The sequence below is a fragment of the Charadrius vociferus genome, unplaced genomic scaffold (genome assembly GCF_000708025.1).
Source record: "Charadrius vociferus isolate BGI_N301 unplaced genomic scaffold, ASM70802v2 scaffold506, whole genome shotgun sequence".
NCBI lineage: Eukaryota > Metazoa > Chordata > Aves > Charadriiformes > Charadriidae > Charadrius > Charadrius vociferus.
In genome coordinates this window covers 213,675-226,602 of record NW_009648677.1, presented here as the reverse complement: position 1 = coordinate 226,602, position 12,928 = coordinate 213,675, and the positions used below count along the sequence as shown (strand labels likewise).

At 39.9% G+C, this 12,928-nt stretch overlaps 1 protein-coding gene across 1 annotated transcript; it reads right to left on the bottom strand.

Moving 5' to 3' along the window:
• Positions 1–505: 505 nt before the first annotated feature.
• Positions 506–4,854, bottom strand: RLIM (ring finger protein, LIM domain interacting). Its single transcript, XM_009886505.1, has 3 exons — positions 4,681–4,854; positions 3,738–3,821; positions 506–2,374 (listed from the first exon to the last, which is right to left on the bottom strand). Exons 1-3 carry the CDS (start codon positions 4,847–4,849, stop codon positions 840–842), a joined length of 1,788 nt encoding a protein of 595 aa, XP_009884807.1. The 5' UTR covers positions 4,850–4,854; the 3' UTR covers positions 506–839.
• Between the last annotated feature and the right edge of the window lie 8,074 nt (positions 4,855–12,928).

Sequence of the window (12,928 nt, the reverse complement as noted above, 5' to 3'; positions counted from 1 at the left end):
ACAGATATGCACTGCTCTTGACAGGTACACAGTTACAAAAGCAGCTCTCTTGGATTTAGTTTGCTCTCCGTGTGGTGGGGTTTTGTATGAAAAGCATCCTTGATTTCTAAGCATGGTACAATTTTAATTCTTAATGCGTTAGTACAACAGTGCATTGGAAAAGTACTGAGCTTCTACAAAAAAGCTTTACAATTTTAAAACAGATTTTTTTTTTTATTTAAACAAGCATAGGCAATTCTTATATTTCCACAACAAGATAAATATCCCAATTAAGCTAACAGCTCATCCTACAGCGTGCCATAGTGATGGGGAAAGGGCTAACATTAGTGTTATTTACACAGACATGTCCAATATTAAGCCAGTATGAAAATTAAAAGTATGTTCAAGTGTGCAATTGAACTCGTATTATTTTTTTCAGATAGTTGGATTTCTTGCAAAAATTCCTCTGCCACTCATGCACATTTAGCTGGGATGACTTCTCAAAGAACTCCTCGTAAGCACAATCTTGAGGACAACACATTTATTGGACTGGGATGGCAGGGACTGGGTGGGAGAAAAGAACTTAATACTCTTCACAAAGCAAAAAAATATTTTGAAGTGGGTAGATGTCTTTGGACAAGGGAAATTTAACACCCAAACTGACTAGATCTTGATAACCCTAATTAAAGAAATTTTCCAATTTTAAAAGCTTGAAGTCAGAGAAAATGCTTTCATGAGGGAAGATTCACTCCAAGTCATTACTATACATTGAGGTACCACTCAAAAAGTGGCCATAAAGGAAGTGACTTCTTTGCCCATCACTATCACACTAGCTGCTCGGCCAGAAATTCAGATCTCATTTAGACAACGCTCTCTCTGTTACCAGAAGCTAAGACGGCTCTGCGACAAATGGGACAAGTGGAATTTTCTGATAACCAGCGATCAATGCAGTGGACATGATACTCGTGCGAACAAGGCAATTTACGGAGCTTGTTGCCTTCCGTGTACTCTGTAATACACACACTACAGGTTTTCAGAGCATCGCTCTCACCAAAATTCCTCATCGCTAGGTTGTCAATTTGTTCTTTGGTGAGTCCTCTTGGTTGGTCATCGTCATCTTCGTTTAGTAAGAAAAATTGTGCTAGGCTAAGGAATGGTAGAGAACCACTTTCTTCAAATGTGACCGATCCCCTCGTATTCCGACCTTCCCGTCTGGCACCAGAGGTTGAACCACCTTCGTTACCACCTTCATACACCTCCCCTGAGCCAACATCTGTACCTTCATTGCTTGAAGTACCGCCACCTCCATTCTGTGGCTCAGAAGCATCCACATTCTGATTTGGAGTTGGGCCACTAGGATCTGCATCACTATCACTATACATAAAGTAACTCAGCTCTCCGAAGCCTGTCATTATCTGCCTTAGCATAGTCTGAATAGCAACCGATGTAGTCTCACTCAAGCCCGTGTTTAAAATCCTACGGATAGGAATCCTAATGGTACTGACGTAAGTTCTCACTCCAGCCCGTTCTGACCGTGAAAACGTGCGCCTAAACCCTCCCCGTTCACTTTCATAAGTGACTGTGTTGTTAGGTGTCTGGGACCTGGACCGAGTTCTGTTGGCTATGCTGTCTCTTTGCCGATATTCTCCTGGACGAACTCTTCTCACCTGAAGATCAAGTACTATGGTAGGAGGCCTCTGCCCAGGAGTTGCGGACTCACTGGTGCCGTTAGTTTCTGAAGAACCTGCTGCTTGAGGAACAGGTCTTGTTTCAGGGGCTGAAAACAGAACTGCATTTTCACTTGGCATCTCAGTCCCCACTGTATGCTGCCTTAACGTCACATGCTGCCTAGTTCTAGAGCTTCCCTCGGCTTCATTCACTGAGGAGTGGTCAAGTGTTTGAGATGATGTATTGTGATGAGACCTGCGAGGAGTCTCACTCACTGGATTAATAGGTGACCTACTTCTATCAGTCCTAGCCCGCGTTCTCCGCTGTTCTGGACTCCTACTTCTCGCTCTCCTCTGCCCTCTAGGAGGGGAAGCTTCCTCAGTTGTTAGCTCCTCCGAAGTGCTCCTTTCTGATCCAGGCTGCCTTACAGATGGCGATTCAGACCTTGGAATTTCAGAGTCACTTTGGCTGTTTTCCAAATCCTCCCCACTGGAAGGCTCTACAGATGGCTCGTTCTCAGTTTCTGGATTTGTGTTCCCATTATTACGGTTGACATTTATTTCCAAACTGAATCTGAAGTCACCACTATTTGGATTAGTCCGGCTCACTGCTCTCCAAGACTGGTTTCCTCGTTGCCCACTTCGTGTTGTATTTCCAGTCTGTCGGACTGAATTAAGCCAGTCTATTATAGAATCTCCATTTGAAACATCTTCTGCGGACTCTGCACCTGTGAAAAAGACAGGGAACTACCAAAATTAGAGTACTGAGCTAGTTTTGAGTGATCTTTTCCAAGAACATAATTGCTTAGTTTAACAAGTGACAACTTAGCAGTGCTTAATCCTACCAACTGCTATTGTGGTTTCACATATAGCATCGCAATTATCTATCTACCAGAGCTCTTTTAAGGGAGCAGGAGTGGACTTTTTTCTAATATGTAGATAGGCTGCAGCCATCGCATAACAAACAAGTCATCAAAATACATGTTTTTTTTATCATGAGTAAACAGAAAGGCACATTTCAGGTGCCATAACACATCAATATTCTGCGTTTTCCTTTTCAAACAATTAAGTGATCTATCGGCTGCTAAATCATAGAATCCTTATGGCTGGAAAAGACCTTTAAGATCATCAAGTCCAACTGTTACCTAATTCTACCAGGCCCACTTCTAAACCATGTCCCCAAGCACCATATCTAGATGGCTTTTACACACATCCAAGGATGGTGATTCAACCACTTCCCCAGGCAGCCTGTTCCAGTGTTCGATAACCCTTTCGGTGTAGTTTTTCCTAATGCCTAACCTAAACCTCCCCTGGCACAACGTGACGCCATCTCCTCTTGTCCTTACAAACCTCCCCTGGCACAACTTGACGCCATCTCCTCTTGTCCTTACGGTTGAAACTTGTGAGAAGAGACCAATGCCCACCTCTCTACACCCTCCTTTCAGGTAGCTGTAGAGAGCGATAAGGTCTCCCCTCAGCCTCCTTTTCTTCAGACTAAACAACCCCAAGTCCCTCAGCCAGTCCTCATAAGATTTATTCTCAAGACCCTTCACCAGCTTCATTGCCCTCCTCTGGACCCTCTCCAGCAGCTCAATGTCCTTCTAATACTGCACCGCCCAAAACTGAACACAGAACTAAGTTTCTCCTGACCCTTCACTTTAAGAATGGCTTTATAGCAAATCTATCTCACTAAAGAATGAACCCCAACAATAAGCTCCAAGCGTCCTCCACTGATCTCTACAGAAGGGTGACAAGGAAAGCAATATAGCATCTTTAGAAGGGAAGAACAGTGAATTAAAAAGAGGGATTGCCAAAAAGCACCCCAGAGGGGAGCAGACAGGAAGGCAATCTTAAATAAATTAAAAAAAAGAAACCTAAATGAAACTTTATCTTGATGTAAATAACAGATGCGTTATGAGTGAAATCTGTCCCAAACTGACCTCTGCAGCAGATATCAGACATAATGTTCACTTAGTTTTAAAACAAAGCTCACCTTGCACCTGCCTAGGCTTAACTTGTTCCACTCCTGCACTCAAGTTAAGGTCCGTATGGGGTGCTAAAGTTAAGAGTTTTCACAAATACTGTATATACCTCTATTCTCATCACTGTTTTGCTGTGGCGGACCTTCTTTAACTTGGTGTAGCCTTCTCAGCAACTCTTCTTCAGTAATTTCACCTTAGAAAATAAGCAAAATTTTCCAAAAATATTTCCAAATCATATGTATGGCAAGCATTATCAAAAGCTTCTAAAGAAGGTACAAGCCACTGCTTGTCTTTTTTTCTAATTAAATCCTGCCATAACGAGACTGCCAAACAGGTTGCTAATGGGAAGTTCAGACACTTCAGCACCGTTGTCCCAACTAAGTTTTGCTGAAAAGATCCAACAATTTCAACCTATTCAAGACAGATGTGCTTTCTGGTTCTGTAACCTCTACAACTTATCAGCAATTTTCATCATCCTATGCCAATTAAATGGCTGTCCAGAGTAAAATATTTAAGATAACACCTTCACAAGCATGAAAAATGGTTTAAATTAGTTGAAGTCATGTTTTAAATTAGAAATGCTTTGAATTAGGTATCATCCTATAAAGAGTCAATTTAAAGGAATAAGTCAATTGAAAACTGACAGAAAAAAGCCCATGCAGAATCTCACACCAGACTGCTTATCCTAGTTACAAACTCTTAACCTCACCAGCACAAAGTTTTCACACAGATGCTTAAGGGAGATTACTTTTCAATCAAAAACGTGTAAGGATACATAACTGGAACTTGGTCAGCTCTGTGTTTTCCCCCCCAAGTTGTGTAAACACTAGACTTTTGTATCTCATGAATCCACATCATCCTAACTACCCCTCCACTAGTCAGGGGATCACTCAAATTTGAGTATGCACAGATTAGCAAGAAGCTACTTCGTACCATGGAACACAACTGCAGCAAACAAACTAAATGGGTGAAACAGTTTCAGGAGAACAGAAAATGACAAAAATTGCCTACAAGCAATTCTAGCCAGATGTACATACACAAGCATTACCTACCTGGTGTTCCTAGCAAATTGTTATCTCTCATAAGCCTGTAGTCCTCTTCACTCAGGTTGTTTACAAACTGATAGAAAGCTTCTTCTCGATCTAACCGATCTAGCTGACTCTGACGTTGTGCTTCTGATTGATCAATATTTCCTTTATCACTAGAATCTGAGCTTTCCATCTTGATGAGTGGAAGAGTACCTAAAAAGGAGAAAATAAATCCTTCATCCAGTGTAGTGAAATACAGCATGACATTTTGGTATGTTTAACCTGTAGTACATCCCTCAATGTTATGCTTAAATTTGGCAAGGGAGGGGAGTAGTTTGCTAATGAAGCTTCAGTTAAAATAATCTGCACAACCACTGGGATCACAAATGAAATAATTCTCAAAGCACGAACCTCTTCACAAAGTACAAACAAAATCTATGCCCATCATTATCAAATACTCAACAAAGCAGTAAGTACAAACACATGGAATAGTATCAGCCATAACCCTTAGTCCATCTTTATACAGTCAACTATGTGTCCATGATTATCTGTTTTTCAGCATAAAACATTCCTAATACTGCAACTGCCTCAAATCACAAAGCATGCCTTACAGTGCCACCCAACAATGTAGTACAAGGCATAAGCAAGCCATCCTTGATCACGCTCTCTAATTCTAAATGACCATGGTGAGGAAAGCAGGAATCAAGTCCAACTTATTGCCTGCTATAAGAAACACCCTCTTCATCATCCAAGCGAATTTTAACAGAATGAAGGATTCAAATATAGAAGATGGAACATGCCATGGAACACCATGTGTGCGAAAAAACCCAACGCAGACTATTAGCTTCCGCAAAAAAGGAAAAGAATTTGCAAAATCAACTTTGTACTTTAATGACAAGAGAAGAATCTGCTTGCAAGTTTCAGCATTTACTGAATTACTGATGTTGCCAACTAGAATTTCCAGGACAAAACTCCACAGTGTATACCAAGTATAAATTCTGCTATGAAGAGCTGTCTTCTATATTGTGTATTTTTTAATGTAACCTTCTCCTTATATTGTTTTTCATTTGGATGAGATCCTTGACAACGTCTGTCTCTCAAAAAAAGTTATTGATGAATGTCACGTGCATATTTGATAAATATTATAACAAAATACATGCAAATGCAGGAGACATTCTGGCACTGCTTGCACCATGCAAATACAACAAATGAAGTTAAAGTAATAACTAGTTTCCTTAATCACTATCCTCGTTATTCACAACAAAGAATTTTCCTGTACAACTGGTAGAATCTAGTTACTCAGAGAGGTGATTAGCAAGCTAATCCTCTGCATGCTAAAAAGCTCTGCAATAACATTCCCCATCAGAAAACATTCCTTTCATTTAAACCATACTTCATGTGACATGAAAATACTGGAAGAATAAAGCTTTTCTGCTTCTCACTGGAAAATTTCCAACACTTAGACATCTGTCTAGTGCAAAAAGCATCTTTTTTTGGTTTGTCAGCACAGCTGTCAAGTCAAGACTGCCCACAGTTTACATTCGTGCTTCTCCACAGAAAAGCAGCACTGCATGATCTCCAGGGGTAGTTTATTTCAGCTGCTATTGTGAAAATTAAAGTGCACTGACAACCTCAGTGTGTAAGAGTAGAAAATTCCACAGGATAGAACATCCTATTATTGCAGAGTTGCAGATTATAAAATAGCTACTCCAACCCTCTTTGTCTTGAATTCTGACGCAGCAGAACTTGTTTTTAAATTAGTCATATTAAGGCAGAAATGACTTGTTGCCACTCAGTAACACAGCACGCAAGGCTACTGGTATTATTTGGTTCTGTGAAATTCTGCTATTTCACCAAAGAAGTTAGTCTTATTTGTCACCTTTTTATCACTAAGCAGCAGCAATCACCAGGGTTATGACCGTTTCAAATGGAAGCCTATCAGCTTTCTCTGCATTGCTAAATCTCTGGTGCAATCTAAAGACTGCATGGCCTGTCTGAAGACTTGCATGTGATGTGCTGTCAAATACACTGATAAACGAAACCATTCACAGTGAAAGTTGTGCAATGGTTTCCACAGGTGGGTTCAACTCTGACTGGGCTCAGTTATGAAATCTGTATGCCCTTCAAATCTCAGACCCGTATTTCTAATGAGAACAAAGCTTGCTTGAAACTCAAACAAATTTTTACAAGCTTTCTGTAACAGAATTATGACTCCAAGTAACTCCACTTAAAGACACATTCATTCTAGAGAAGATGAGAGAAACACAAAGACAGCTGCTTTTAAAAGAAACATCTGAATAAAGCCTCAAGTAGAACAACAGACTTGCATTCAAAATAAAACCTTGAAAGATGCATTAGTTCTCTGGGGATACACAACAGAACTCTAACCAGCATTCCCTTTTTCAGGACAACAATGAAACAAAGTTGATGATAAGATTAAGAAAATAAGGGAATGTAATAAGATGCTAAGGGACAGAAATAGCATAAAGTTTTGTAAAATATTTTCCTCAAAACGACTGCCACCTTGGCATGTACTGACTTTAAAACACCTAAAATGTCTTCATAAAGATGGTAATATTAACATATTTGTAAGTATTACACTAATTCTACAACAGCTTTTAAAAAAGAAAACCGCACTATGCATACAAAGCATGACATTTGTTTACCGCTTACGCTTTGAAATTTTCCTTTTAATTGCAAATTCCAATGCTTGGAGGCACCTTAGCTGTATAATGCCTATTTGATTCAAAGACATTTGCCCATTCTATTTTAGAAGATGAAGGGGCACTGTTCATGGTCAGGGAGAGAGGGAGAGTCAAATCAAGTGACAGGTAGGGGCGAGGAGAGAGAAATCCCTTCTTCATCAACAGACTGCTGATGTACGCTTCAACAGGTGATACTTTAGGAAATGCTAAATCATGTAAATGTAAGTCAAAGTCAGTCTTACTTATTTCCAGGTTTTCGTCTCTCTTCTTCTCCATCATTTTATATCTTCCCTCCTGAACCATGAAATCAGCTATTGGTGAAGATTGAAAAGATGCTACTGCTAAGAAAAAAGCCTCAGAGGTGGGCTCTTGAATTAAGAGTTTAATTTCCTTTAGGACTAACTAGTTCTAGTAGTGACAAACTCACTGTATTTTCCTATTGCAAGCTAATGTAACAGGTCAAACTAGCCCACTGTACCCCAATTTCATGCTGTTTAGCTTCGATGACCCAGAAATGCTATATATCTATATGGGATGTTTACACTGATGGAAATACAGATAGCAAAGAAATGCATAAATGCATATCAACACATACCTTACTGTTGACAGCACATAGGACAACGCTCTTCAAACTAGAGCTCTGATATTATAACCAGTAATAGAAAATAGGATTTCTACCCCAAGGCTTCTGTTACTTTCTATCTCTTCACTGTCCACTCAGCTCATTGTCCACGTGGTCCATTTTAAGCTTCACCCCCCCGCACCGCTGCAGAGCGCTACATTGCCAGACTGAACTTACTAGAATATTTAGACTACTACTGCCTCAGCATGACTCCGTAGGTCCCACCTGGTTGTACAACAGGATTTCCACAGTGGCAGTTACTATGTTAGCTCACTCCTATTTCAGCACGGCAGTGTTGCAGAAATAACATGAAAACCTCATTCAGGATTCCGCTCTCAGCTCATACACTGCAGAAAATTAAGACTGGCTTAAGGAAGCTGACTACAGTAACACAAGGAAACCTGATGAGGGAAAACGAACAGCTATACTATTAAGTTACAACAAAATAACCAACATTTGATTATCCAATAAGCAGGTGAGCTTCAACTCTGCTTCTCGTTCTTCCAGTGGTTTAGTTAAACTCAAAGTAACACTTTGTTCTTATCCAAGTTAACAGATTCAGAATTTCCTTCTTTAGTGTCCTCCCTTGTCAGCACTGAGTTGACAAAGGGTGGGGAAGGTCACATCCATGAGCAGGAAGTTCAGATCTGTTGATTATTGCCAACTTCAGCTGAGATATCCAGCAAGGAAAATCTCTTTACAGGAAAATGGAGGGGTGGGGTGGGGTGGGGGGAGAGCCACCTAAAGGTCGCACAGAGCAACAGAATCATAGCTAGAATAAACAGTTTTCTCCTTCGGAAAAAACAAACAACAAAAAAAAAAGAGACATGAAGTGAAATATTCTTCAGCAGCTGAATATTCAGACACATTAACTAGACTGAATTCTTAATTGGTGTTCCCATCCTTCCACAAGTCAGCAAAGTATCTTCCCTGCAGTTACGCTCCAACAATCTCAGAGATTTCAGAGGACAAATGACTAGCTGTCTCTCCACTGCTGCTTTGCAGAAGCAAAAACAGTAAGCCCACAAAAGGCATTGTTTGTTACCGTCTTGTATTCAAGAGGAAGTAATATTATGCTCTTTTGGATAGGAACAATTTAAGAGTACTAGCTATTCCTTCAGTGATGCAGTGTTATCATTCTTAGAGTACAAGATATATTTTACATTTTCCCTTATGCCAAGGTCTGTATAAACTAAATCCAATCAGTCAGGAATTTACTACTGCTTACAAAACAATCTAGTGGGACAGCAAGCAGTGCCAAAATACTTGTGTTGTCCATTTACCTTCACAATAACACCATGTGTCTCCATACTGCTTAGCATTTATGGACCAAAAAACTCTTCCCAGAGAAAGTACTAATGGACCATAAGGCACAGGGACAAAGCACTAGCTCTTCCGCCTTCAAAAATCTGTAATACCTCCTGACATTAGTTATCTGTATTGAACATCAAGACACTACCTTAGCCTGCATTCCTGATTTTTCTATAGTTTGAAAAAATTACATAAAGCAGTAGAACTCTCATTAAACTAGCTAGGTAAAACTTAGAAGATCTGACAAACTCAGAAATCACTCGTCTGCAGGGTTAAAAGAAAAGCAATACCTTAAAGTTATAATCTTCATTAGATTTATGAGGCAAGTCTCAAATTTTAAGAGGAGAAATACACTAAATTAGTTAAACTGCAGAAACAACTCAGATGTTCACAAGCCAGCTGTGCAACAAAAATTTCCTCTAAAGTTCCCCCCATCTAGGTGTTACTGGTATTTTAATGTTACATGAGAATTTGTAGTGCCCTGTATGTTAGGAACGTTTTCTGAATTACCTCACGTCCCAGCAACATAATTAATACCTTTGTATAAACAAAAAAGATGATGGCAGTATGAATAAGTGTTTCATAGATGTGCTCAGCAGAAGGCTAATTTCTCATTTATGATTCACAACCTCATCTTAATTAGGTACTTCAACCGGTAGAGCACCTTGCTTACTTCTAGTCTGCAGAAATTATCAAACCCTTTGACTAAAAAGTGACTCAGTAGTGGAAGCCAGAAACGCTTATTTTCTGTTTTGGGTTGTTATGGATTAACTATTTTTTCCTCCCCTGCTTTCACTGAACCTACCTCAAAGACATTTAACTCTACAGCAGAAGTACAACACAGCTGTCTGTTCAAAGCGCTTTCCATGAACCCTGACTTCAGCAGCTCTAACATACCATCCCATCTGGCAGGACCAGCCCCAGCCAGCAGCCTCTCCAATTCCATTTCTCAAATGACACAGGAACAGCAGCTAGAACAGGCAGTTCTGTTACCCTGGGTTCTTTAAGCACAAACAGAACCAACTTCATGTGTAGTACTCATCTGACCCACCCCACCTCCCAACTACTGGATTTTCCTAGAAGAACTAAGAGTTGAAAAATAGTTTCCACACCAGTCAGTACCCAATTTCTCAATACTCTAAACTAGCAGAAAGTAAGACATAACAGAAACTATATTTTCATCTTAAATATTTCATCATTCAAGTCTGCAAGCTCAAAAGCAGAAGCAAAACCTGTCAGTGAATCCTATCATTAAAGGAAAAGGATACCATAAAACAGTGAAAAAGAACAGCTATTTGCATTATACAGGGAGCTGCATTATATCAAGTTTTGGGTTTTGTGTTTTGTTTTTTTTTTTTCTTTTTGCACAGGTTTCCTTTTGCGATCACACCAAAGACTTTGATAGCCTAGGTATCAATTCACTCATCTACATCTTAGAAATGTTAACCAGTAACAGACTTTTCTAGTTTTCAAAGTTGCATCATGAAATTTGGATATACCATTTTGTTTTCTGCTATTCTTACTTTCTGTTGACACTCTGATGAACCACAGATCTACACTCCCAGATTTCTACTAAACTTACCACAAATTTTAAACACTCAAGAACTCCCTATGTCCTCTTTGCCTTAAAAAAATATCATGGAACACGTATCACTTTTGGAAAGCTGGAAGAAAATTTTGTCTTCTATGAAGTGCTCCATGTAAACTGCTATAAAATTTAAACAGCAGCTTAACAAAGAGTGTTAAACATCAATTCAGCTATTTCACTACTGTCCTGGTTTGAGGTGAAACAGGACCAATTTTGTTCAGTAACTTTGCTTCTTAGCTGGGCCTCTTCTTGCTACTGAAATTAGCAGCTTATTGTGCAGACACTGTTCGCTCTCAGAGTGGTAAGACCGATGTTTACAGCTGATGCCCAGGCATGGTATGCAGAGAGGCTCTCGCTTACACCCATTGCTAGAACACCCCAGAGCAGCCAACTTTGTTATTTGCCCCATTGGAGGGTCAGCAGTGAAAAAAAGTGCAGTGGCGTCCCACCTGTAAGGAGAAGCAGACAGGACAGGTGACCCAAAACTGACCAACAGAGTATTCCATCATCCTATCTGCCTCGTGCTCAGTATAAAAGCTGAGGGATCAAAGGGTCAGCCCGCTTTCTCCCATGGCCGGCATCTGAGGACTCCTCTGTTCGTTGGCCTTTGATCCCGATCCTGAATCCAGACCCAGAATCCAGTTCCCATCCATCACCGAGTCCAGTCTGAGACTTCCCCAGTGCCAGCTGGTGACGTGACTGTCATCCTGGGAGCTTGATACGGTTTTGTATATATTTCATTATTCTATTTTTTTAATTAATATTTCACTAAAGTAGTTTAGTTCCTTCTAAACTCTTACGTCTCTTTTTCCCTCTCTGCCTCTCTCTTAGAAGAGGGGTAGGGGGGGGCATCACTCGGTCCCATCTGGGGTGCCCCACATCCCCAGCAGCCGTTTCAGCTTAAATCATGACTAACCCAGTGTGTTTCAAAGCAAAGGCCCTAAAACAAGATGTCACTCTGAACACACATTTTAAACAATAGAAAGCGGATGAATACTTTTGCATAACAGTTGCAGAAAATTCCACAGAAAAAAAACCCAAACGTTTCAACAGAACCAACTGTTGAGATGAAGAAGAGAAGCACTCTTAGATGTACTATCAACTACCGAGAAGTCAGAAAGTGAAAAAATCAGGGTACAGAATCCCAGCAGTCTCCAACAGTCCTACAGTATCTAAGGCAGAGTAGCCACCTTACTGTACAAGTTCCCAATTCAGAAAGATCTAGTTAAAAAAAGGAAAAAACTCATTACAGTTTTCCAATGTTATCTTCTGTATGAAGGGGTCAAGGTTAGCAGTTCCAGAATACTGAAATACTGAGAGCATGTGGAATGAAAATGAAACTCTGAAAATAAAATGCAGCAAGAACTGCCAAAATCCAGGGCTTTGCATCATCTCCACTTACTAAAACAAGAACTTCACACATGCAAGTTGAAAATAAAATTAAGATAGTATTGCGTTTTGCCCTTAAATTCAGACAATACCACAGAAGAGAAAGCTTAGCGTATACAAGGTATAACAAGTTTCCAGCACTGGAGTCTCATGAAATGATGCTCTTCTCCCCCAGAAATAAGCTTCCTGCTAGGTCAGCAAGCAGAAGGCCCGCTCCTAAACTCAAAGGAAGATGTAAGGCTGCACGCAAGAAACCAATGTTGACACTGAAAGACAGTATAAACAGGATTGACATTCAAGGAAGTTGTACCTGCAAAACTACATGACCACCATCATGCAGCGTTTTGATTTCTGACGAAACAGAACTTCTGGTCAATGAAAGCACTAAGCCAATCATAACTTACTGAATTCCAATTAAAAAAAGAAAACCCCATCTTTAAATTTACTACCAAATCTGTCTCCACAAAACTGCTGCTAATACAGCTACTACGGGAAGTAAAAGACCAATAAAACAAAGACAATCACTACAACCACAACCCACACAAGAATTCCGTTATATAGATTTTTGTTGTTGTTGATGTCTAGTGCCTAACAAATATAGAAGGGGAAAATATAATTAAGTAAAATTTATCTGAATTTAAACAGATATCTGTAAGA